The sequence below is a fragment of the Nicotiana tabacum genome, chromosome 20 (genome assembly GCF_000715075.1).
Source record: "Nicotiana tabacum cultivar K326 chromosome 20, ASM71507v2, whole genome shotgun sequence".
Lineage (NCBI taxonomy): Eukaryota > Viridiplantae > Streptophyta > Magnoliopsida > Solanales > Solanaceae > Nicotiana > Nicotiana tabacum.
The window spans coordinates 96,770,158-96,797,588 of record NC_134099.1 but is presented as its reverse complement, the minus strand read 5'-3'; the positions used below and the strand labels follow the sequence as shown (position 1 = coordinate 96,797,588).

Below are 27,431 nucleotides of genomic sequence, written 5' to 3'. Positions count from 1 at the left end.
CGAATGATATGATGACCTCGAAGATAGTATCATCTTCGACAAGTCAGATGCTGACGGTTTGTCTTTCCCTCATTACGATGCTCTTGTTATCACTTTATGTATTACAGATACTGATGTAAAAAGAATAATGGTAGATGCCGGGAGCGGCGCATGTATTATTCATCCTCGAGTCCTCGTACATACTCGAAATAATATCGCGCTGCACAACGCTAATAGGTTTTAATAATACAGTCGAGCGAACTTTTGGAGAGATAGTGCTACCCGTCCTAGTCGGAGGAGTCACCCTGGAAACGACGTTTCACGTCATGAACCAAGAAACAGCCTACAACGCCATCATAAGGCGCACGTGGATACATGTCACGCGAGCTGTCTCGTCTAGTCTCTATCAAGTGATAAAGTTTCCTACTCCATGGGGGATATTCAGCATCCGAGGCAAGCAACGCACCACATAAGAATGTTATTTCATCGCCCAGGATTGCGCCCACACCCAACAATTAAAAGGGGTAAATGTGGAAACATAGCAATTAGCGATGTCGGGAGCCAAACTTGATGTACGGACATACGTTATCAAGGACCCCGACATCGTGGAAACATCCGAGTTGACGATAGAGGAATTTGATCCCGTCCTGCTAGACAGCAATGACAGCACAAAAAAGGCTTATATCGGGCACAACCTCTCGGAACCAGGTAACTTTCATAAATTCTTGACTGACAATGTCGATCTGTTTGCCTTCTCCCATGCAGATATGCCATGTATCCCAAAGGATATCGCAACACACAAGCTAAATGTTGACCCCTTATACCCGCGAGTACGGCAAATAAGAAGGAAGTTCAACGCCACAATCAACGAAGCCGCCAGCGAAGAAGTCGATAAGTTGCTCGCAAATGACTTCATCCGAGAGTTAAAATATCCCCAGTGGGTCGCCAATGTGGTCATGGTAAAGAAAAAAATGGAAAGTGGCGGATGTGTGTAGATTTCACAGACCTAAACAAGGCATGCCCAAAAGACTCATTTCCATTGCCACACATTGACTTGCTCATCGACACAACAGCAGGACACGAGTTGCTAAGATTCTTAGATGCCTACTCAGGTTACAACACCCTCATGGAAGAAGAAGACTAGGAGAAAACCACTTTCATCGCTCACCAAGGAACATATTGCTATAAGGCCATGCCGTTCAGACAAAAGAATGTTGGGGCGACGTACCAGAGGTTGGTCACCAAGATGTTCAAAGGCCAACTCGGTAGAACAATGGAAGTCTACATCGACGACATGTTGGTTAAGTCAAAAAGGAAAGAAGATCATATCGATCATCTGAAGGAAGCCTTCGACATATTGAGACGATACAACATGAAACTAAACCCCGAAAAATGCACCTTCGGCGTAACCTTGGGTAAGTTTCTCGGTTTCTTGGTATCACAAAGAGGCATCAAGGTCAACCAAGATCATATTAAGGCCATCGAAGGAATACCTGAAACATTGACCAGCAAAAAACAGGTACAAAAATTGACAGAACAGATAGTCGCCCTGTCGAGGTTCTTCTCACGGTCATCAGATAGATGTCATAAATTTTTTAATGTATTAAGGAAGGACAACAGACTTCAGTGTAATTCAGAATGTGTCGACGCCCTAAGAAAAACAAAAGCATACTTATCCTCGCCACCCTTACTCGCCAAGGCAGACCCAGGTGAGTGCCTCCTAGTCTACCTAGCTGTCTCCAAAGTCGCGGTAAGTGCAGTTCTAGTCTGAGAAAATAAAGGTATGCAATCTCCAATTTACTATATCAGCAAAACCTTAATCGACGTCGAAACGAGGTACCCCCACCTTGAATAACTGGCTCTAGCATTAGTCATAGCTTCACGAAAGCTTAGACCATATTTTCAGAGCCACCCCATAAAGATAATGACAACCTTTCCTCTCAGGAGCATCCTGCACAAACCTGAATTATCAGGTAGGTTGGCCAAATGGACCATAGAATTGAGCGAGCACGATATAACATATCAACCGCGAACTGCAATAAAGTCGCAAGTGCTCGCCGATTTCATCGCCAACTTCAATATAGAAATATTGCCCGAAGTCGAGCAAGAAGTGCTTCGCACTTCACCTGAACGACCCAACCTCTAGGTCCTCTACACCGACAGCGCGTCCAACACATCGAGATTCGGAATGGGAATTGTACTCAAAGTCCCAACGGGCGAAGTAATTCGCCAATCTATGCGATACCCTAAAATGACTAACAACGTGGCCGAATATGAGGCCGTAATCGCAGGACTGAAGTTGGCCCTCACGTACGGCGCTCGACGAGTCATCCTCCGCTGCTCAACTTGCCGTAAACCAAGTTATTGGGACTTTCCAGGTTAAGGAGCAGAGGTTGCAGAAATACCAAACCAAAATCCACAAGCTGCTGCTAGAATTCGACGAATACCAACTCGACCAAATACCACGAGCACAAAACATCAAAGCAGACGGTCTCGCCAAGTTGGCAGCAGCGACTAAAAATATCGCCAAGGTGAACGTGGTCACCCTCCTCCACTCATTAATAACCCAAGTCGAGGTACATTCTATAAATTTAACTTGGGACTGGCGCAATCGCGTCATATCATATTTGTAGGAAGGAGCACTCCCACAAGATAAAAAAAAGCCAAAAAGCTCTGAATATAAGTGGCCAGGTATAGCCTCATAAACCACGACCTTTACAAAAGGACGTTCGACGGTCTTTTGGCCAAATGCCTTAGTCTAAATCAGACAAGGCGTGTGCTCGAAGAGGTATACGAAGGCCACTGCAATGCCCATACAGGCAACCGTACCCTCGTTAGATGTCTTATTCGTGCAGGATACTACTGGCCCACTATGAAAAAAGAGGTCGCGGATTACGTCAAGAAATGTGAGCAATGCCAGAAATACGCCCTTATGATACACCGGGTGGGGGAACTCTTGCATTCCGTCACTTCTCCATGGCCGTTTATAAAATGAAGGATGGATATCGTCGGACCACTCCTAGCAAGGCGAGGTAAGATACCTTTTGGTTTTAACTGATTACTTTTCCAAATAGGTGGAAGTAGGTGCGTTTGTTCAAATACACGAACAAGAAGTCATCGTGTTCATATGGAAAAACATCATATGTCGCTTCGGCATCCCCAAAGAAATCAGTTGTGACAATGGACCCCAGTTCATCGGGAAAAAGATGATTGAGTTCTTCAAAAAAATGGCACATCAAGCGGATACTCTACACGCCATATCACCCTGCCAGCAACGGTCAAGCGGAATCATCCAATAAAATAATATTGAAACATATTAAAGAAAAAGCTCGAGGACGGCAAAGGGTTATGGCCAGAACTGCTACCAGAGGTGTTATGGGCCTACCGCACAATGCTGAAAACCAGCACGGTCGAGACGTCGTATTCACTGGTCTACAGCACTGATGCAGTTATTCCCGTTGAAGTTGGGGAACCTAGCCTGAGATACTCCAATGAGAGTGGACCAAGAAACGACGAAAGCAGATTACAAGACCTGGATGAGGTAGAAGAACGGAGGGATATGGCACACATAAGGATGATAGCCCAAAAAAAACAAGCAGAAAGGTACTATAATAAGAAGGCCAAAGTACGACCACTCAGAGTCAGGGACTACGTTCTAAAAACCAAAACACAAGCAGCGGAAAACCCGAATGAAGGAAAATTGGGAACAAACTGGGACGGACCATATAAAATCACAGCAGCAGCAAGCAAAGGAGCGTTCCAATTAGAAACAATGGAAGGAAAACTACTACAAAATAACTGGAATGTCGCCCACCTCAAGTACTTCCACTTCTGAAAAGAGACGCCACCCAAGTCGTACTCTTTTCCCTCACCCGGGTTTTGTCTCAATCGGGTTTTCTTGGGGAGGTTTTCAATGAGGAGATAAGGGGGATGTCTTGAGGTTCGAAGTATTGTTCATTGCCCCACCTACTGATAACATATCCAGGCCGAGCAATGAAGGGATTAGATATAAAGAATCTTCATTATATGTACGAAATCGATATGTACCGCCATTGTACGAACGAAGTCGACATGTATCTCCGACATATGAATAAAATCACTCTATGTACACGAAATCAACATGCGTTTCCAATGTATGAATAAAACCGGCATATACGACACTCTAGCGAATAAAATAGAATGACACCCTCACGACGAGATACTACTTCGGCACCAGCTCGAAAGTAACATCCCAATGACTAAGGCCATCGTCAAAGAAAAGAGTTTGACTTCACTCGAACCACGACGGGATACTACTTCGGCACCAGCTTGAAAGTAACATCCCAATGGCTAAGGCCATCGTCAAAGAAAAGAGTTCAACTTCACTCGAACCACGACGGGATACTACTTAGGCACCAGCTCAAAAGTAACATCCCAATGGCTAAGGCCATCGTCAAAGCAAAGAGTTCAACTTCACTCGAACCACAACAGGATACTACTTCAGCACTAGCTCGAAAGTAACATCTCAATGGCTAAGGTTATCATCAAAGCAAAGAGTTCGACTTCACTCGAACCACGACGAGATACTACTTCGGCACCAGCTCGAAAGTAATATCCCAATGGCTAAGGCCATCATCAAAGGAAAGAGTTCGACATTGGTAAACTACAACGGGATACTACTTCGGCACCAGCTTAAAAGTAATACTCCTACGACCAAGGTCGTTGCTAATGAAAAGATTCCAATTAAACTCAACACAACGGGTTTAACATTTCAACAAAGATTCGGAATAGCATGACTGCGGCAAAAGTCATCATCGAACAAATCGGAAAAAGGAAACAACAACTCAGAGGTACACGACCAAAACAATTTTCATTACAACAAATATATTACAAGTATTTGTTTTTACAAAGGGCTCAAAGATGCCCTCAAAAAATGGCGAAGCAAAAGCAAATACAACCGAATATTATGCCACATCACTCCTTGTGGCATACACCTCCTCGTACCAAGAATCGGAGGCAAGTTTGTCCGCATCGCCAGAATTAATATCATCCCCGCCATGCGTGATGGGGTCATACCCGTATGCTTTACGAGCTGCACGGGCCTTGGCACGCACATCCCAAAGCTCCATCTCAAACGCTCTCCCGTCAGCATAAAGAGCCTTATACACATCAAGTCGGGCTTCAGCATGAACCCACAACTCATACAAATGGCGAGGCATGACATGATCAGCCGAAGTATGGGATGTATAGGGTTGCGACTGACGTCGCACGTCCTCCCTTTTCAAAGAAGCTACCTACTCATTTAATACGAACAATTCCACTCCAAACCTTGAATACGCCCCTCAAGTCCCGCTACCTTATGCGCAGACACCTCTAAATCCTTGTCACAAAGCGAAATAATAACTCGTACTTACAAGCTCTAGCAAAGCATAAAGGTTGGCACAATATGAACGATTCTTTGGCTACGACGTGACTCTTTTACTACGACTTGAATTCTTATTTGGTATGCTATTATGTTTAAAAAAATATTTCTATTTTGAAATTTCAGTTTCTACAACATTATATATATTTCAATAATGATTATTTTTATAATGATGCAAGTGAAGATATTATCCTTAATTTAAAATTCACTTTAATTGGCTATCTAAAAATTTAAATGATTCTTTGACCGGTGAAATTTTATTTCAGTATGACTCTATTTTGAGTTTATCGATATCTCTATCCACAGATTTTAAATTTTGAATACCCTATACATATACAAATTTTTGTTCTTTGAATCATTAAATGTTAGATTAATTGATTGTTATTATATAACATTGCATATTGTCTTAAAATTGCCAAGCAGTTTTTTCTCAACACCATACTTGGCTTACTCAATGCAAACTACTTAAATTACAATTAAATTCAAATTCAAATATCATATCAGTTTGTTAGTAATAGTGATTTTTTTTAAAATGACACATAATGTAAATAAAAAAAATATTCTGAGATATCTTTATCTTATAATCTATGTATTTGAGTTGAAAAAAATATTTGAAATCGATGAGATCGGCTTCCAATTTTTTTACGCTCAACAAAGATGAAACAGAAGAAGAAATTCGTTGTCGTCTCTTATTTCTGGTTTTTAGATTTTTGATACATTTTTTCTATATTTATTTTCTTTTATATTATTTTTTATGTTTTTCTTTCTTTTGTTACGCAAAATTAATTTATTTCGTAGTAAAAGGATGAGTTTTTAATAGAAATTGTCTACATAAGAACTTTATTTATATTTTTAGTCTTTGGTTGAAATTCTGTCATATTTTTCTTTTGGCTTTATCTTATCAACCTAAACATGTGCTCACCCAACCACTTAAATTAAAAATTTGAGGATGTGTAATTTATATATAATTCATATATAATAGGTGTATAATTGTGTATAATCGGTATATCATCTATGTATATTAGCTATAAAAAATAAACAATAAATCTGGTCGGATATTTATGTAATAATCCATAAGATTTCGGTTTCTTGATTTTATCCATGATTTGACTTCTATTATAATTATTTTAAAAACTCTCTACTAAAATTTAAAAATATCTTATCTTTTATTTTAAAAATGACATTATAATTTAAAAAATAATCTCATTTCGAAATAATTTGTTTACATTTTAAAAATAACTATTTCACGTCATACCAATTTTTTTAAATATACTTTTTGTTACACTTGAAAATCGCTATAGAAACTATCAATTAGAAACCAATATCCCTCTTTTTGAATTCGAGAAAAAAAAAAATCTTTCACATAATCTAATGATTCAAAACTAATATTCTTTAATGAAAAAAATACTATACTCTTGCAATGTTGGTTTGACTGCCGCTAAATGAAGAGGTTTCCAAGCTTATACCCTTCAATTCCTAGAAGGTGTTAAATAGAAATTAATGATAACAATTATATAGCGAAAGTTTTGTTATTTGTTTTACGTCCACTTATATAAATTGACTCTTCAAACAAACATTTTTCAAAAAGAAAAAAAACAACTTGTGTTGAATATTGACTGATTTTTGTAATGTTTCTTTCTCCAGCATGTGGGTTTACTTCATTGTATATGTAAGTAAATTTTTATCAACTTTTAAACTCTTTTTTGCTATCTGGATAAACATAGACGTGTACCCTATATATTACATTTATTTTTTAAAAAAATTGCTTTATTCAAATCTAGCTATAGTATTTTAAAGAACTATAATTATAGGATTTTAAATGTGAAAGAGTTTATATTTATATGGAGTTTTTTATTTTTTGCCAGAGGTGAAGTAGTATTTACATAATTTGAGTTAAGATAACAAAAGTTCCTAATATACTTCCATATGATCATTAATCGAATTAAGTATGATAACATGGTAACACAAAAGATAATTTTTTTTATATTTAATCATAATGTCAATTATATATGGTAACTTTATTCCTTTAATATATATATATATATATATATATATATATATATATATATATATATATATATATATATATATATATATAGAGAGAGAGAGAGAGAGAGAGAGAGAGAGAGAGAAAAATAGGAAGAATTTATGGTAGATAAACAAATCACTAATATAATTGAGCTAGAAGAGAATGGAATCCAAAAAGAAAGAAGAAGTTGGTGAGAGTTTAATAAAGATCTTTTAGAAAATCAGGAAATCCTAAAAAAATTGAATAATAATCCTAGAAAGTAGAAATATATATAATCCTAGTTAAGAAATCAATTATAAATAAATTATTAAAAAATTTACATCTCAAAAATCTAGAAAAATAAACTTTAAAATAAAATTTTATTAAATGAGTTTTTAAATATGAAAAAATTTAGGGCTCCTCGTTGAAGTTTGGCTTTAGGCCCCGTTGAACCGCCCCTGCTTTTAGTAACCGATAGTAGAGAAATTCTTAACAGTCAATCAGTCATTTAAAGTGTAATCTGACACAGATCAATAATATTTCGCCAAAAATATTTAAAAAGAAAAATTAAGTTCTTGCTCAATTCATTGTTATTTTATATTTTTCTGAAGGGTCTCGACTATGCGCTTTACACGTACTAGTGCTATTTATTCTTAAATTCTTGTGCAAACATGACTGTCTGTTTGCGTTTTTGTTTTAGAAACAATAGACAAAATTGTCAAGATACGAAACTAACTCTTACAACAATTCCATATACAATCCTTCCAACATGATACCTATCAGTTAAAAGGAAAAAAGACAAAACATCATCGTATACAAGATATACTCTTAACAACAAGAGATATATAGATGATGCAGTTCTACGTGTACTATTCACGCTACTAATTAATTAGAGAGGTGAAAAGAAACAGACTTTAATATCCAGGGAAGATAGGCGGAGGTGGTGATGCATAAATTGAACCAATGTTTGGTGAAAGGACAACATTTTCAAAAGGTGGAGGCGGAGACAACCTTGGAGGAGGTGGTTGAGAGTGGACGGGTGGTGGAGAGTGGACGGGTGGTGGAGAGTGGACGGGTGGTGGTGGAGAGGAAACATGAGGAGGAGGAGGAACAGGTGGCGGTGGAGTCGATTTCAAACGTGGAGGAGGAGAAGCCTTCTTTTGGGTTGGTGGTGGAGTGTAAACTTGAGGCTTTGGAGATGGTTTAGGGGTAGGATGATTAGGCTTTGGTTTTGGTGGCAATGGCTTCTTTTCCTTTTCCTTCTCCTTATGAGGAGGAGATTTTGATGATGATGCTCCACATTTAGCCTTTCTACAATCAATTGGCTTGTTCACAGTAGGTTGACACTGTTTTTGAGACTTTTGTTTTGGTCTATCAGGCAAACAATTATTAGTATCATCAAAAATCACATCTTTCCTCATATGTGGTTCACAACCTTTAGCCTCGCCATTGAAGTAATTGAATGAAAACGTGAAATTCTTCAAATTTGGAAGACGACATAGATTCTCCTGCACGAATCCAGTTAAGGTATTGTGTGAAAGATCCAATTGTTCAACATGTGAAAGATCATTAAGAGTCTTTGGCAAAATCCCAGAAAATGAATTCCCAGCAACATCAAACACTGTTACATTCTTTAACAACCCGACTTCAACAGGCAAACATCCACCTAAATCATTGTTCATGAATACAATCTCGTCCAACTTTGACATCTTTCCGATGCTGTTTGGAATACAACCATGGAATTTGTTATTAGCAAACACAATAACAGAAGCTGATGAATTTCCAATAGTCTCAGGTGTGGTGGAGACGAATCGATTGTCATTCAAGAATAAAGCATCAAGATCTTTGTCAAACAATTGTGGTGGCAACTCTCCCTCAAAGTTGTTAAACCTTAAATCCAAGTATTTAAGGTTAGGCAAGTTTAGAACAACCTTAGGAAAAGGGCCAACAAGACGATTATTACTAAGATCTAACTCATGCATCAATCTAAGCCTAGAGAAACTCTCTGGAATAATTCCACAAAATCTATTGGAATTGAGATGGAACAAAGCTGCATCTGTCAATAATCCTAATTCTACAGGTAGATAGCCTGCTATATCTGCATGATTTAGATCAATGCCAGCAACAACAGTGACATTAGGGTCATCTAAAGCTGGCGAACAGAACACGCCCTTGTACTTACAAACATCTGGACCTTTCCAATTGTTGGTGAATTTATAAGGGTCAGAATATACAGCTTCTTTCCATGCCTTTAATGCAATGTAGGCACGTCTAAGCCTGGAATTCGGAAATGTGTAATTTACATGGACCTCAAATTCATAGTTATCGGGTAATTTACCATTTTCAGGAAGTGTTGAGAGTTGTCGTCGTGCAAGAAGTGATGCTTCATGGTCAGAGAGTGCAACAGAGAATGAAAACAGAATAGAAGAGAACAACAAAATGAAAAAACGTCGATAGACCTGCATTTTTGGAGGAGAATTTTAGAGTAACAAGCTGCCTCGGATGAACCCCAAGGCTGCCCTATGGAAGATGGTTTGGAAAAAGGACAGCTTCTAAAACAAGAAGAAAATTATGAAAGATAAAAAATCTTCATCATACGAGAAATGACGATTGATTGTTTTTTTTTTTTTTTGGTGGGAGATGGGGTTGCAGATTATGGTCAAATTATGTCAATGCAGTGTTTGAATTGAGTCATTAAAACACTTGCATGAAGAAAAGGAGTGTATTTAGGGAACAAATGAGAGGCCAATGGTAATGACTACAATGCATTTGACCAGAAAATAAAAGAGGAAGCAAAGATAAACCTTAAATTGCTCTAGACCGCTGGTTGACACCTCAAAGTAATAACAACAAAAACTGAATGGATTGTTTTATACTTTAGATTAACATGATTTTCTTGGGCTATTAGTACTAATTAATGTAAATGTATATTATGGAATAAGAATGTACGATCAAATATTAATACTCCTAATATTTTTATACCCTGCGTCTACAATGATTAATGTTAGATATACATTTGGTATTGAAATTTTACTATTTTTTTGGTCTCTGAGGAGTTAAGCTTTGTAATTTGTTTATAATGCCTGTATCTTTAAATGTATTTGGTATTAACATAATAATTTTTTGGTTATCAATGGAATTTTTAATTTCTTTCTTTTCCTGTAATTAATGAGTCCTAAAGTTTTCATATAACGTCGTCTATTAACCATCTACTTCACCTTTGTTGCTATCACTAACCAAGTTATTAGTCAGTAGCAGATTGCCGTTGCACGTAGCTTTGCATGCCACAAAATACTACAAACATTGCGAAAAATGAATTGATAATTCTATCCATACAAGAGCACATTTGTGCAGGAACAGTCATGGATTATGAGTGGAGCTCAGAAATGTACTAAACATTCAGACATGTAAATGTCAAAGATTCAATATACTCTAATCTTCATAAACCAAGTACACGTCAAAATTGCTAACCAACGAATTCCCTCCGTGTCAATTTTTTCCGCAAGACATTCCACTGTCAAGAAGCTTGACTTGCAGAGTGAATGGTAAAGGGCATAAAGTTATTCAACGAAAAGCTTTAGGTCTAAATACCCCCGAAATTTCTTGAAAAAGAATTTTACTGGATAGAACATACTCATCACTGAAGAACCATATGCCTACTTCCACGAGGAAAAGCCATTTAGTAATCCCTCAGTTAGACGGTCTCTGGCATGCAACAAACAACTGCCAACTGATAAAAGCAATCAGCAATGAGCTGAACAGTTCAAAGCCTACCACTTTTGGAAGGTGCCAACCCAAGCCTCGCCTCAGATAACTGCAAACACCACAGCAGTAGCTTAGCAGGTCTGTTTTTTGAATCAGACATGAAAAAGATGACTATAACACAAGCAGTCATTTTATTCGAAAAGAAGTTATTGCTTCCAGATCCCACTGGGTGCAAACAATTTCTGAGGGCCATCGGACTGGGTAAAACCTGAATTAACCGCGGTGCACTTGTGGGAAACTCCTTGCCGAGGGCCTGTGCACCCCCGGGAATAGTCGGGGCTCGAAGAGACTCGGACACCCGGTGCAAATCAAAAAAAAAGTTATTGCTTCCAGATCAGATTCTCGTCTTACAAATTCATGTCAAATAAATGCTGGATAAATTATTGCTAATTTTAGCAATGCAAACTGACTGCCTGTCCGAGTCCGACCCATTTTATGTCATTTGGCTTCTCGGGCATAAAAATTGTTTTTCACAAATATCTTCATTTTCTGATGTTCTACAACTAAAATGGCCACAATTTTATAATTTAAGTGCAAAGAGCCACATAGGGTGAAGGACTATACGAATTGCGGGCAATTCAATATGATGGTGGGACATCCATATGTAAAAGAGAGAAAAAAAAGAGTTAACAAGCCGTCCATTTCAGAAATTGATCCATCTGGACTGTTAAACAAGCAATTTCAATTAAGTGGGACACAAAGAGTGATATTCTTAGTACAATATAAATTTTGAAAAAGGTTCTGCTAGAGCACTTACTAGATACTGGAGAATATTAAAAGTTTATACGGCTCGCAGTGGCGAAGCTAGGAATTTTTCCAAGGGTGTTCAAATTTAAAAGAAGTGAAAAAATTTCCGACAAAGGGTGTTTAATATGTGTTATATACCTCTAAAACGTAATATTTTACCTATATACACAGTACAATTTTTCGACAAAGATGATGACGGCTCGAAAAGAAAACATGAAATTTGCCAAACGGGAGTTGGCTTGTATTATTAAACAGAGACAACTAAAGTAGATTTAAATGGGGGGGGGGGGGGGGGGTTTGGTAGTAAAAAGGTCTATGCATAATGCATTTTACAAATAGATATTCCAGCCATATCCACTATCACTGTACACAAGAAAATATTTTAGTACTAACACATCTTTTCAAAGCAGTAGAAGCATTTGTACTGCTTCATTCATGTGAAGCAGCTACTTAAGATTTGGTTTCATTCTGAATAAATGCACTATAATAAGAAAAGAGACCTGGTTATGGATGGCATTGTTGCCACAATCCCAGCACATGCATATATGATGGGGATCAATGTCTTGGATTTGTTTTTCCGAAGCCACATTAGAGAACCCAATGCTGCTAGTGATATACTGAAAACCTGAAGGAAGAAGTAAGACCAAAGTTAAAGTCGAAAACAAGAAACGACAGGAAGGACATGATAAACTTCATTATGACTCCATATTATCTAATGATATATGATGTTAAAGTTTTAAACAGTGAAGACAGTTCTCTTTTCTTTCTTTTCTTCCAATTGTTTTCCTTTGGGGGTGGGGGGGTGGGGGATGGGGTTTTGGGGCTGAGTATTTCGTCGGAGGAGCTGCACTGCAAAGGTTAACTAGTTAACGAGGAAGAATAAATTGTACCAAATTTGCATTAGCTTCAAGGCCTTGCAAGATGTAGTCCCATGTGAACTCCAATCCTCTAGCACCCACCCAAAGAGGAGCCAATCTATGCAGAACAGAATCAGCAAAAGCCCACCCTGTGAACAAAAAAAAAAACAATAACGCTAAGTGAGAAACTTACAGCAATTTCAAAAGCACAGAAATTCGTTCTTTATATATATATATATATATACACATAAATTTGTTTCAATTCTACTCGGTTTAATCTAACCAAAAATAAATAAAATTTAAAAATTAAAGGGCCAGAATGGAGGTAGATCCTAAGCCTCTCAGTCAGCATTTTCTTTTCATCAAAACCAGTGTACCATAATAAGATCACCATGATGGAACTAAGACAATTATGTCCCACAACAACAACAACAAAAACACTATTGCCACACTTCCCCTTCTTAAGTTGCCATACTGTTGATTGGAACTCCCATTCTCAGTTATAAGACTCCTTTGACCACTTATGTCTGCACTTTTACCAAAATTTTAAATGATGCAATATGACTTTACCTCTTCAAGTTTGTGTTTTCACACTTCTGCCACAAGTAATAATCTGTCAATGATTAAAGACACTAGTCCAATTTCTATTCACACTCAGATACTTTGTGTAGAAACTAGTGTCTAGCTGCCTGAGGCGACTCGACCGAGGGAAGTGCACGCTTCAATGGACGAAGCGAGGAAAGCGGAGAAGCGATCGCTTCTGTTAAAAAAGCGCAGAGGGCCCTTTAAAAAAAAAATTGGGTCTGTTTTTTTATTATACAAAACAGACCCCTTCGACAAAACAGAGACGTCGACAAAACCTAGGGTTCTCGCCATTGCTGACCCCTTCTCTCTCGCTCGAGCTCGACCCCTTCTCCCTTCTCCCTCGAGGCTCGACCATTGCTGACCATTTCTCCAGTCCAGGTAATTTCTTCTTCTCCTTTCTCCTTCAGTTCTTCTCATTTTTTTCTTTTTTCTTTCATCTTCTTCTTCTAAGATGATGAGCAATATGAAGATAATAGAGGAATTCAAGATTTTGACAATCTTGAAGAAGAACAAGAAGAGTAGAAGAATAAGAGGTTTATTCTAGTAATTTAGTAGCTTTGATTTTGACAATTTGAACTTTTTGATTATTTATAATTTTATATTGTGTCTTTGCAAGGTTTACATTATGTTTTTTAAGAATTGCGCTTCACTTTAATAAAGCGTGCGCTTTGCTTTTGAAGCGAGGCGAGCCCTTGTCGCTTTTTTGCGCTTCTCGCTCTTAAAAACACTGGTAGAAACCCACTTCAAATTCACAATCCACAACCTAGCTAAACACTCATGACATTGTTTTCTGTCTCACTGGCAAAACATGTAAGGAAACTGTTCGGGTGGACACTGTTAATCCTTATAAGACAAGATACCCATCTCCCCAAGGTCTCAGGTTAAAGAACTCATGTCGCGGAACAAAGTCTAATTCAAGAATCAGGTAACCGTACCAACCAATCAACCATAACTTATTAATATACTATCTTCTCATGTAGCTCATTTAACCACAAAGCTTCAAGCACCCTAACCATTACAGAAGAAGTTAACATAAGATAAGGTGGTAAATTCAGCCGATGACACCTATTATCATTTATCTGCCTTCCATTTTATAAATACTCTTTTACCTTCTGAAGAATCCAGTGAACCAATTTAAAAAGGTATTCACCAAATCGCATAGACCAGCATTTTGACATAAAGCTGATTTGTCGACTAAATAGGTCTAATCACCCAGTAATCAAAATCCGACTGTTATTTCAATTCAGGAAAAAAATAAATCATACTCACCAAGTCCAACAGCTTGAAACTTATGATTCTGCGAAATATTTCTGTGCGTCAACTGTGTCAAAGCAAAATATAGGCCTGCAACATCTATAAACCCGAATACGGCCTTCAACAATTCCTACAAAAGGGAAAGGTGCGTTTCAAGATCAGCTATTAGAAAACGTTTTCTGAATAAAATACTAACAGAAAACCATCACTACTTTGACCATCAGCTATAAACCCGAATATTTAACTTTTTTTCTATACATCAGTTATTCTAGCAGGGAAAAAGAAATGACACCAAAGATCAGCCTACATAGAAAAGCTTTTAGTGTGCGGAACACATGAAGAGAACATCCTTTGACCATTTGATTCATCATTTATCCAAGTTTCTCTAACACAGTAAAAGATTAAATTTTCCTTTCATTAGTTTCAACTGACCAGCCATAATGCTTTGATTTCCCGTTTGTTTCGGTTATTCCTTGTGCTTAGCACGAATCCAAATTCCTAGGGAAAAAAACCAAAGAAACATTCCTCCTACCATGTTGAAACAATGAAAAGAGAAAATTGGAAGGGGCGGCTTTGTGGGTTCTAATTGAGTGTTTCTAACCAAGTTCCAATTTCTCAGGTCGTCCAACTTTGCTAGATGGATAAATCAAATGGTTGGGGAAAAGGATGGTTGAAGAAAAAGAAGACTCAGAAGTACTTCAAGCCAGTCTATAAGCAAACCTACACTTAAACAAGTCTTGAAATATGGGTCGTCTATAGACAGTTAAATTCAATTGTGTTTATTATTAGCTGTTGAAGAACCAAACCAAAAGCCATGGGTTCCTATCAATCTTAATCAAAATGGACAAATAGACGTGATCAGAAAGTTTATAAGCTGCAGGTTTCTCATTCAGACAGGAAGCTTTCGCCGCGCCCTTCCGCCAAGATGAGTTTAAGGGAAAAATAAAAAAAATAAGAGGGGGCTGGGGTGTGATAAAGGCCAGCAATCCTATTTTACTGAAGCTATGACTATCCATTATAGAAGAAACATGAAATATACAAATTGATCCTTGACACCAAGACGAGTAAAACGGCCAAAAATAAGATGATAGTCATTATGATAATGGAAACATATTAAAAGGGGGATAATACATTACCTGATATGGATCAAAACTGTCGCTTTCGGATACATTAAGAAATGTTGCTAGACAAACTAGCTGAAAAGAAAAGAAGCTAAATGAGCTCAATGGGAATACCAAAAGGAATAAAATAAACAAAAATAGAATGATCCAGCAAACTAAGTTCATATTCTTTGACATTGTTTCTGGTTGAATTGGTACTTAGAGCTTAAAACTCAATTCATCTCTCAGTTTCTCTTTTTCATGTTCTTGATGGAGAGAGCTAATTCCATTTAGCAAAAGTAGGCAATGAATCCATAGTCATGGCACAATCGAGTAGTAGTTATTGACCTTTACTAGTGAGGTAACAAGGTAAACAACAGCAGCTCTTATTGAAGTCCACAGCGTGTCATACTCGGACCTGCATAAAAACACCTTAGTTTCAACCTCTGTTCAAAATTTCCTTCTCAAAAACAAAAAAGTAAAAAGAACTTCTGTTCAAACTTATGGTATTGGTTATTAGAGGCCTCCCTTCCACGTCATGGAATGTGTCACAATTGAACTTCAAGGTGATAAAAATAATGACTTAATTCTTAAATTAAAGAATCAATAGATAAAGGAACATAGCAACTCACTCAAGAAGGACAGATTTATATTATACGTAACAACAGTAAAATTTGATCAATTTTGAAAGCAGCCCATGAAAGTGATGGAGTAGACAGAATACTATTAAGCATCAGATTAAAATGTTAAAGTCTAAACACCGCCACACTGGCAAACAAGGAGCAAAAAAATATGGATAACCTGATGCAATTGCCATCACTCAGCACATCTTTAGAAAAATTAAGAGCAATCAAAGGAACAAATGCGCAAAAGAAAAGGCCATGATTCCTCTGCTTTGGTTCTTATTTCTTATTAGCAAAAGATGGTAGTAAGATTAAACAAAAAAAGAAGATCTAAAAAAGACCTAGCTGTATAAGTAAAGTGTATCTAGATATATATGCTCGATCCAACATTAATCAGATAAAAAGAAAATAGCAATCTTAACAGACAAAATAACCCAAAGCACCTCCCTAGTCCTTTTTTGATAACCATGGTATTTGGGCCAGCTTGCGCACGTTTCGACTAATTCCACGAGATACCTGCCACTTCCCTAGTCCTTTATCCCACATGGTATGAAAAATTTCTTATCTAGTGTATGCATCAAACCAATAAATGCATCAACTTTTGCCACTTAACCATGGTTAACAATACACTTAAAACTTCAAATACTATGAAAAACACTTAAGCATTGATAACAATGACTCATGAAGAAAAAGAACGAATGTTAAGCCATAACCAATAACAATGTTTAATATAAAAATAACATCTTTTTAATAATTTAATTAATATTACCCATAAACGTAACTTTTTAAACTGTTTAACATTAACTCCTACAATAAAAAATACTAAATACAGTGCATATCAAGCTGCCAGTAAATCATAAGAGAAAATAAAGTTTACTAAATTGCATATAATAACACTAAACATGAGACCCCAAAAGAAATTACCCAATCAAAAAAATAATAAAACCAAACTGAATTTGCATATAAGTAGATCGAAATCATTCTTGAGAAAATAACTAAGTTTGGGCTATTTAAGAAGAAGAAGAACGTACAAAGGGGTAGCAGAGTAATAGACAGCATGAGGTCCGAAAGTTAGGATTGCACAGTTGAAGAAGTGGAACATCGTCATCTTCCCTTCTTCCGATGAAGAGTAGAGTAGAGGAGATCTCAATTCTCAAACCAAGTTGCTCTTCTTTTATGACAAGTCTTCCAGCTTCGGATGAATCTTCTTAACTGGGCTTTTCGATCCACCTTGTTGGGCCACTTCTCTTTGGATATGGGCCCTGCACGGTTTACATGGGCTTTGAAATCAAATTAGAAAAAGAAAAAAATTAACCCAAATAGCCGTCTACCCAACCGCTTAAACTAAAGATAGCCGGTGAAGGTACATATAATATAAGCATAATTTATGTATTATATGTGTATAATTATGTATAACTAATATTTAAACTATTTATATAGCTAAAACATAAACAATAAATATGACCGCCTATTTGTGTAAAAATCTCAATTTCATAACTAGCTGTTGTGATGACCCAAAGGGTCATCTTGTGTTTTAGAACCTAAATTCGGGTTACGAGGCCTTAAAAACCTCATTTTCTTCCTCCTCGATTTGCTTGGGCAGTCCGGGTGCGTTCCTGGAAAGCAACAACAACAACAACAACGACCTAGTAAAATCCCACAAGTGGGGTCTGGGGAGGGTAGTATGTACGCAGACCTTACCCCTACCCCAAAGGAGTGTGAGCGCGTTATTTTGCCTCACACGAACCACTCCTAAAAATTCAAAATAAAATAAATCTTTCTTTTTTGTGCAATTTTGTGAATTTTCGTGATATTTTCTGTAATTGTTTGCATTTGTGTGTGCATATTCGTTTTTTTAAATTAATAAAAATACAAAAATATAGAATATGCACTTAGGATTTGATTTTACATTTTTTAGTTAATTTAGTAAAATACTGTTTTACAAAATGAAAAATTCAAAAAAAAAACGTATTTTTGCATTTTAGTGTTTAATGTCAAATTTTGCGATTTTCTTTTAATTTGGTATTAGTTATGTGTGATAATTATTATTTAGAGATAATTAGTATTTTAAGGTAATTTGAGCTTTTATAGCTTAATTTAGGATTTTAAGTCCTAATTTTTGAAAGAAAAAGGAAGAAAAGAAAAGAAAAAAAAAAGAGAGAATTAATAAAAGAGAGGAAACAAGATCTGGGCCAAAAATCCCCAGCCCAAACACAAAACCAGTCCAAACCCATCAGAAAACCGTCCAAACCCGTTCGAAACTGGCCCAACTAGCTCAGACCCGTCTCCAGCCTCAACCAAACGACGTTGTTTCAGGCGTTTCAATCTGGACCGTTGAAATTAACTTGATCAAACGGTCCCAAAGCCTTGACCCAACCCGACCCCGACCCGTCACTCCAATACCCGGACCGCCCTAGTACTACTCCAAACGACCCCGTTTTGTCTTATGAATTAATCTGAGCCATTGGATTCCAATTATCCAACGGCCCAAATTAAATCGCCAATTTCATATACCCTAAACCCTCACCCCTACCTCAGAACACCCCCTCCCCACTCGTCTCTTCAGAAACCAAAACACACACCACCCTTACCACCGTGCTCCGCCCACCGGAAATCGCCTCACGGCTGTTCCGGTGGTCCAAACGACCCCATCTTTACACCACTGATTCCCCTCGACCTCCCCATTCCGAATCTCTAACCCTTATCCCTCGAATCATCCTATAACTTCTCGAATCTTCGATCGAAGATCCCCGTCCCAAACCCTAGCCTGTCCACTTAACCCCAAAATCACACCCAATAATCCCCTTGACCTCCTTGTCGCTAATCCCTAGCCAAATTGGCTCGAATCCGAGTAAAACTCGTCGAATGGCGGATCTAGGGTTCAACGGTTCGAGAATGTTTCGAAGCTGTCAGGGTTAAATGGGTTCTAGTTAGTATTATAAGCCTATTTCTGACGAAATAGACGTATAATACTAACTGGAACTCAAGTTCGAAAAGGCATGCTAGTGAGATCCGAGAAAAGAATAGTAAGTTCTTATTAGCTCCTTCTTTGTGTTTTTTGTGTTTATTTGTCTGTGTTAAGTTGCAATTAGTCGCTTCTTCAGGTTTTCATCATTTTGTCAAGTAATTCATCCGTGCTAAGTTGTAATTCATCACTTCTATCAATTAATCATCCTCCTCTTTCAGACCTTTTTTTGGTCCAGTCTTTCTCATCTTGGTCGATTGGCATATGTTGAATCAATTAAATGGTCTCGTCGATTGACCCGTTCATGTCTGTAGTTCAGTTGTTCTCCTCAAGTTATTGGATTTTGTTTTATCTTCTGACCTTTGTATTTTCAGCCTCAGGGCTCATAGCCAGTATACTTGTTGTTCCAACATTTTTTTCGAGGTTAATTTAGAGTTATATTTGTTCCCAATATAGATAGCTTACTCTCATGCATCTATGTGAATCAATTTCTTGACCTTAATAGCCCAGTCTGACTATTGTCCTGAATCATTGAGTCCCCATCTTGGTTGAAATGCTGTTGGATTTGATTTGAGTACAACTGATGATTAAGTTTAATGATTCGAATCTATTTGTTTGTTCTGGTAAGTTTGTTCTGATATGAATTTAACCTTGTTGAATTGTCCTAATTGGGAGTTAGTTTCATGTATCTAATTAGTCAATTGATAGGCTTAAATTGGCTATAGCTGAGGTTTCATACAGGTTTAAAGGATTGGGGTAGGATAGTAATCACAGGGGTTTCAGGGGATAATTTGGGACTTAAAAGTTTAAAAATGGTTGGTTTAAGTGTTCTGTCCAGTAAGTGCTAATGTAACATTAAACTAATGCATTTGTTTAGTGCTAATGGGGAACAAAACATAATGGTATGGGGAGGCTTAAAAGGGATTGATTAAAATATGTTGCCCATACCTGCTTGAACATTAAATAAGGAAAAGACAAGGGATAATGGAAAAAAACATACTCTAGTGGAGTTCTAAAGAAGATCATGGGCAGAATTAGTTTCTTAATTCTGCCTGAGTGCTCTTGAGAGCTGGCAAGGTCAGTGTTTGGGTATAAGTGGAGGGACTTAGGACAGAAAAGGGGGATTGAAAAAGCAATCTAAAAGGAGAGAGTTAAAGAGTTCAAAATTTGAATACAAAAACAGAGTGTTGAGAGTTTGATGATCAGTTTTCTAAAAAGCTTTTAAAGTTGAATTCTTCCACACTTTGAAACCTCAAGAGTTTTGAGAGAGTGCTTTAGACAATCAGCTCACACTGTTATATTGATTTTAAGAGCAGAAATAGTTAAAATCTCTCTGTTTCTGTTCTGTACTTGGGTGTCCAGGGCACTTGAAGGTATTTGGTGATTTATTTGAGGGTTGCTGGGTATTATCTGATTGCTGAAAGGTGTTCTATGACTGTCTAGTCTAATTTCTAGTAGATTTAGTGTCTTAGTTAAGCTTCTTTCTTCCTGGGCATTTTGACTGTGGTTTGGTCTTGAACTCGGCTCTGTTTGTTGTTGTTGGTTGTCAACCTGCTGATGTTACTGTTATCTCCTGTAGCTGACCTCCTTTCCTTCTTACCCGTATTTCAACTTCCAGGTACACAGCTGTAACTTTGGCGTTTGTAAGCTGAAAACATGAAGTTTGAATATACGTGAAGGGTTGAAATTTTGCTTTGTTTCTATATGATTTGTGTATTTAAATTCTTCAGTCACTGATGATAGGTAGATCCCTGTTAGTATGTAGTAAGTGGACTGAAATGGAGTTGTATGAGAGATTTTTTTTAATATAGTTCATACTGAAACATGTTAGCATCTGGTAACTGATTCCCGTAGTTAAAAATGAGCTTGTTGGACTGTTAAATTAATATGGACTGTGACTGTTAGATTACTGGATCGTTGGATTATGTTCGACTAGTTCTGAATATCAGTTTTTTATGCCAATTGCTAATTCAGGAAAGTACTACATCAATTGAAAGGAAAAGGAAAGTGTAAAAATGTAAATAGTATTGGAATTTGGTTAAAGCATTGACTATAGGCATTAGCTATAGTTAGTTTAGTGTGTTTGTTCAGTTTAAACACTTAAAGCTAGAAAATAACTGGAGTTAGCATTCTATTTTTGGAACCTGTGATATTGTGCTTGCATTAATGGCCGTTGTTCAAATTGGTAATAGTAGTCATGTAAATGTCGAACTAGATGTTAGTATGGCAGTGGCATAAGACGTTGGCTGATCCGTAGTTAAAAAACAGAGTTGGAGTATCAATTGCATGTTTTGGAAATACAAAGTCATTTTGCGAGTTGCTTACCTGCTTTCAGTGCATTATTAATTCGTTTTAATTACAATAGGTAATGAATTAGTGAATTGGTATTAAATTAGGGGCTTAGAAACTTCATTCAGGATCGTTTAAGTTAATATGAGCAGTCTGGGCTACACCATTGCCCAATTGTATGGATCATTCAAATTTGGTAACAAGCCCACCTCCCTTTAGGCCACTAATATGCTTGCTAGCCCGATGCTTTGATCAAAGGCCCCAAAATTGGGCATTTTCTTTAACACGTAGTTTTTTTTAAATATAGTAGTTCATAAATTAACTAAGTATTTTTTTATTATTATTTAGAGACAATAAAACAAAATAGAAAATCGTAGTTTACTTTAGGTTTTCCTTTAATAATAAAATGAGACGAGCCTCGCCAAATAAAAAAAACAAAGATCGCGGGGCCCTCGTTAAATGTATATATTAAAATATTTAGATTTCGGGACGGGCCGTTTAGCAAATTTTACGGTTTTCCCCAAAATAATAACGTGCTAGCCACTTTAGGCGCGCTTTTAATAATTTACTTTCTTAAACTCGGGTGCACATTTATGTGACCCAAATCCAAATCTCAACGGAGTCAAAAATGTGTCAATAACCACGGGTGCGTTGATGTAACGTGGTTCGAGATGTGTTTTCATGACGTTGCAATTCTCGTTAAAAATAATAATAATAAAAGCAGTAAAAGTAAAATTTGCACACAGGTTCAACATGTATAAAAATCAGATAAATAAGCCGAATATGATAGTTGAGCGACCGTGCTAGAACCACGGAACTCGGGAATGCCTAACACCTTCTCCCGGGTTAACAGAATTCCTTATCCGGATTTCTGGTTTGTGGACTGTAATACAAAGTTATTCTTTTCCTCGATTTGGGATTAAACCGGTGATTTGGGACACCTTAAATTCCCAAGTGGCGACTCTGAATTAAATAAATAAATCCCGTTTTGATTGTCCTTTAATTGGAAAAACTCCCCCTACGCCTCTGTGGGCGCAGGTAAAAGGAGGTGTGACAAGGAGTAGAGAGGCTGTTTCCGGAAGATCTTTGGCTCAAGATAATAAGAAAAACAAAAAGGAGAGAATATTAGTTTCACCACAGAGATCATAGGAAAAATAGGAACATAAAATGCAGAATGAAAAATGCAAAACAAAAATGATGGCTAGTAAATAAGTCCTGCACCGAAAAGAGAAAATAGTAAGACACTGCAACGCCTCTAGCTATTTCAGACAAAAACCCTACCAGACTAGGCTCACAACAGTACAAGGTAACGCAAGACTCAGCTACCTCCTAGCCTACAACCGTAATACTCAACCTTCATAACTTCCTATCAAGTGTCATGTCCTCGGAATTCTGAAGCCTCGCCATATCCTGCCTGATCACTTCTCCCCAATACTTCTTAGGCCGCCCTCTACCTCTTCTCATGCCCTCCACAACCAGTCGCTCACACCTCCTTACTGGAGCATCTGGGCTTCTCCTCTGTACATGTCCGAACCATCTGAGCCTCGCTTCCCGCATCTTGTCATTAATGGGAGCCACGTGCACCTTCTCCCGAATATCATCATTTCTAATCTTGTCCATCTTAGTGTGCCCGTACATCCACCTCAACATCCTCATTTCTGCTACTTTCATCTTTTGGATATGTGAGTTCTTAGAAGGCCAACACTCAACCCCATACATCATCGCCAGTCTAACCACCGCTTTATAGAACTTACCTTTGAGTATCGTTGGCACTCTCTTGTCACACAAAACTCCAGATGTTAACCTCCACTTCTTCCATCTTACCCTAATACGGTGTGCGACATCCTCATCGATCTCCCCTCCCCCGTGGATAACCGAACCAAGGTACTTGAAGCTGCCTCTACTTGGGATAACCTGTGATTCAAGCCTCACATCCACACCTACTTCCCCCGGCTCAGTGCTGAACTTACACTCCAGGTATTCCGTCTTCGTTCTGCTCAGCTTGAAACCTTTAGACTCAAGAGTCTGTCTCCAAACTTCTAGTCTCCCGTTAACACCGGCTCGTGACTCATCAATCAGAACTATGTCATCAGCAAATAGCATGCACCATGGCACCTCCCCTTGAATATGGTTTGTTAATGCATCCATCATCAGGGCGAATAAGAACGGACTGAGCGCAGAGCCTTAATGTAACCCCATTTCAACCGGAAAATGCTCAGAGTCACCTCCTACTATCCTAACCTGAGTCTTGTCCCCATCATACATGTCCCTAATCGCCATAATATAGGGAATCGACACACCTTTTGTCTCCAAGCATCTCCAGAGAACTTCTCTAGGAACCTTGTCATACACTTTCTCTAGGTCAATAAAGACCATGTGCAGATCCTTCTTTCTCTCTATGTATAGTTCCACCAACCTCCTAACAAGGTGTATAGCTTCTGTGGTAGAATGACCCGACATAAACCCGAACTGGTTGTCGGATATAGACACGGTCCTCCTCACCCTCGCTTCAATGACTCTCTCTCATACTTTCATGGTATGACTCAGTAATTTAATACCCCTATAATTGTTAAAACTTTGGATATCACCTTTGTTATTATACAATGGAACCGTCATACTCCACCTCCACTCATCCGGCATCCTTTTCACCTTAAAAATAACATTAAACAACCTAGTCAACCACTCCAAACCTGCTCTCCCTACACACTTCCAAAATTCCACCGGAATCTCGTCTGGCCCGGTTGCTCTACCCCTACTCATCTTACGCATATCCCCCAGAAACTCCTCAACCTCGATACGCCTATAGTTCCCGAAGTCACGGTGACCCTCGAAATGCTCTAATTCACCTAGCACAATATCCCGATCCCCTTTTTCATTCAGAAGTTTATGGAAGTAAGTTTACCATCTCCTCTTAATTTGGGCATCTTCCATCAGTATCCTACCATCTTCGTCCTTGATGCATCTCACTTGGTCCAAATCCCGAGCCTTCCTCTATCTCAACTTGGCCAGCCGGAATAATTTCTTCTCCCCGCCCTTTTCCCCTAGTTCCTCGTACAGACGACCATAAGCCGCAGTCTTAGCCTCTGTGACTGACAGTTTAGCTTCCTTCCTAGCTACCTTATATCTCTCCATGCACGCTCGCCTCTCCTCCTCACCTATGCTCCCCACTAGCTTCATGTATGTTGTATTCTTCGCTTCCACTTTACCTTGGACAAATTCATCCCACCACCAGTCTCCTTTATGCCCACTAGAGACACCGGTCGAGACCCCTAACACCTCTCTCGCAGACGCCCTTATACAGTCTGATGTTGCTGACCACATAGTGTTTGCGTCCCCACTGCTTCTCCAAGCACCCATAGCCGACAGCCGACACTCCAACTCTTGGGCTTTATCCTTAGTCAAGGCTCCCCACCTGATTCTCGGTGTTCCCCGAGTAGTCCGTGTCCTCCTCTTTAACCTAATACCAACGTCTATCACCAATAGTCTATACTGCGTCATGAGTGTCTCATGCAGAATCACCTTGCAATCCTTGTACAGCCCACTGCCACACCTCCTGAGGAGGAGATAGTCAATTTGAGTCTTCGTTACCGCATTCTGAAAAGTAACCAAATGCTCATTCCTCTTCGGAAATCTAGAGTTCGCAATCACCAACCCGAAAGCCTTAGCGAAGTCCAACAGCATAGTACCTTCACCGTTCCTCTCCCCAAAACCAAAGCCTTTATGCACCTCGCCATAACCACCTGCAGTCGCCCCAATATGACCATTGAAGTCCCCTCCTATGAATAGTATCTCGGCAGGCGGAACCTGGCGCACAATCTCATCTATCCCCTCCCAGAAGCGTCGTTTAACCTCCTCATCTAGGCCCACATGCGGCGCATAGGCGCTAATAACATTTAGGGTGTACTCACCAACCACCAACTTAATAACTATCAATCTATCATTCACTCTTCTAACTTCGACCACAGACTCTCTAAGTTCCCTATCCACCAAGATACCCACTCCATTCTTACCTCTCTCGACCCCTAAGTACCAAAGTTTATACCCGTCCGCATCCTTCGCCCTCGACCCTATCCACCTTGTCTCCTAGACACACGCTATATTGACCCTCCTCTTTTAGAGAATCTTTGCCAACTCTATAGACTTACCCGTCAATGTACCTACGTTCCATGACCCGATTCTTAACCTATAGGCACATTTGTTCCCTTTACCTCCCTTGCCTCCCGACCCACCACCTAACCCCTGCCCTACATCCTGCCCCACCCCCGCTCCCCCGGAAAGCTTTTATGTGAAATTTAAGAAGAATATTGAATTTTGCCTTTAAAATTAATTAAAGTTGACTTCGGTCAATATTTTTGGTAAACGGACCCGGACCCGTGATTTGATGGTCCCACAGGGTCTGTAGAAAAAAATAGGACTTGGGCGTATGCCCGAAATCGAATTCCGAGGCCTCTAGTCCGAGAGATGAATTTTTGAAGAAAATTATTTGCTGGAAAATATAAGGATTTTTACAAATGGAATAGTGTGTGATCTCGTTAGTATCGGGCTCGTATTTTGGTTCCGGATCCCGGTATAGGTTTGATATGGTATTTAACCCGTGTCTGTGAAATTTGGTGAGAAATGGAGTTTATATGACGTGATTCGGACCCTTGGTTGAGAAAATAGAAATTTTGAACTATCTTATAAATTTCATGTTAAATTCATTGTTTAAGATATTATTTTAGCGATTTGATCGTGCGAACAAGTCTGTAAGATAATTCTAGACTTGTGTGCATGTTTGGGTTGGATCCCCGAGGGCTCGGGTGAGTTTTGGATAGGCCACAGAATGAGTTTGGACTTAGAAAAATTATTGTTGCATCTGGTATTTATTGCAGGCTCTGATCTCGCAATTGGATATCAGACTTCACAATTGCGAGGGCTTTATCGCAATTGCGAAGAAGCCCTGGGCCAACATAGTTTGCATTTGCGAAGTCAACGGGGAGGGTCAACCTTCGCAATTGCGACAAATTGTTCGCAATTGCGACAGAAGCAGACATGCAGCAGGTTCGCATTTGCGAAACCTATCTTGCACTTACGCGCTTCGCAATTACGAAGCTCCTGTCACAAATGCGACATCTGCAATTGATCAAAACACCACTTGGACGGGATTTTGAACTCATTTCTTGAATTTTCAAACCCTAAGCTCCCATAAGTGATTTTTCAAAGGAGGGTTCTTCCCCAAATCATAGGTAAACGATTTTTAACTCATTTTCTTCAACCTATTTCATCTTTTTACAATATTTCATCACAAAATCTAGGGTTTTTCATGGGAAATTGGGTGTTTTTGGGTAGAATTTAGAAATTTCGAAATTTGGGGATTTAGACCTCAAATTGAGGTCGGATTTCAAAACCAATTGCATATTTGGGTTCGTGGGTGAATGAGTAGTCGGGTTTTGGTTCGAGCTTCGATTTTTGACCAAGCGGGTCCGGGGTCAGTCTTTGAATTTTTGGGGAAAATATTGGGAAATCTATACTCATGTATTAGAATTGGTTTATTTAGCATTAATTGATGTTAATTAGTTAATTATGCAAAGATTCCGGCGGTTTGGAAGTGGAAATCAAAGGAAAAGCGGTAACTGAGGCTTAATTTTAGCCGTGGAATTGAGGTAAATGTTTGGTCTAACCTTAGCTTGAGGGAATATGCATTGTGTCTTATTTGCGACATGTTAGTATTGAGTACGACGTATAGGTGTGGTGACAAGTATCTATACATTGGTGTCGAGCATGCAAGTGAGTCTTATACTGTGACTGTTGTGACCCTTATCATGTACTGTTTATGTTTAAATTGAGGATTATTCATGTTAAACAAGTCCTATGATATT

At 38.4% G+C, this 27,431-nt stretch overlaps 2 protein-coding genes across 2 annotated transcripts; both read right to left on the bottom strand.

The window, feature by feature from the left end:
• Positions 1–8,103: 8,103 nt before the first annotated feature.
• LOC107825677 (pollen-specific leucine-rich repeat extensin-like protein 1) lies at positions 8,104–10,153 on the bottom strand. The gene has a single exon (XM_016652561.2). The coding sequence runs from the start codon at positions 9,851–9,853 to the stop codon at positions 8,303–8,305; it is 1,551 nt and encodes a 516-aa protein (XP_016508047.1). The 5' UTR covers positions 9,854–10,153; the 3' UTR covers positions 8,104–8,302.
• Positions 10,154–10,670: 517 nt separating this feature from the next.
• Positions 10,671–17,507, bottom strand: LOC107817254 (uncharacterized). Its single transcript, XM_075240894.1, has 7 exons — positions 17,351–17,507; positions 16,045–16,114; positions 15,733–15,792; positions 14,612–14,726; positions 12,791–12,906; positions 12,401–12,525; positions 10,671–11,202 (listed from the first exon to the last, which is right to left on the bottom strand). The coding sequence occupies exons 1-7, from the start codon at positions 17,425–17,427 to the stop codon at positions 11,079–11,081; spliced, it is 687 nt and encodes a 228-aa protein (XP_075096995.1). The 5' UTR covers positions 17,428–17,507; the 3' UTR covers positions 10,671–11,078.
• Positions 17,508–27,431: the final 9,924 nt, after the last annotated feature.

Coding starts and splice junctions, on each gene's coding strand:
- LOC107825677 (XM_016652561.2), bottom strand. CDS start 9,853: ATGCAGGTCTATCGACGTTTTTTCATTTTGTTGTTCTCTTCTATTCTG.
- LOC107817254 (XM_075240894.1), bottom strand. CDS start 17,427: ATGACGATGTTCCACTTCTTCAACTGTGCAATCCTAACTTTCGGACCT. Junction 16,115..17,350: donor TATTACTCTGCTACCCCTTT/GTACGTTCTTCT, acceptor GTTTTTATGCAG/GTCCGAGTATGACACGCTGT. Junction 15,793..16,044: donor TTGTTACCTCACTAGTAAAG/GTCAATAACTAC, acceptor TTTTCTTTTCAG/CTAGTTTGTCTAGCAACATT.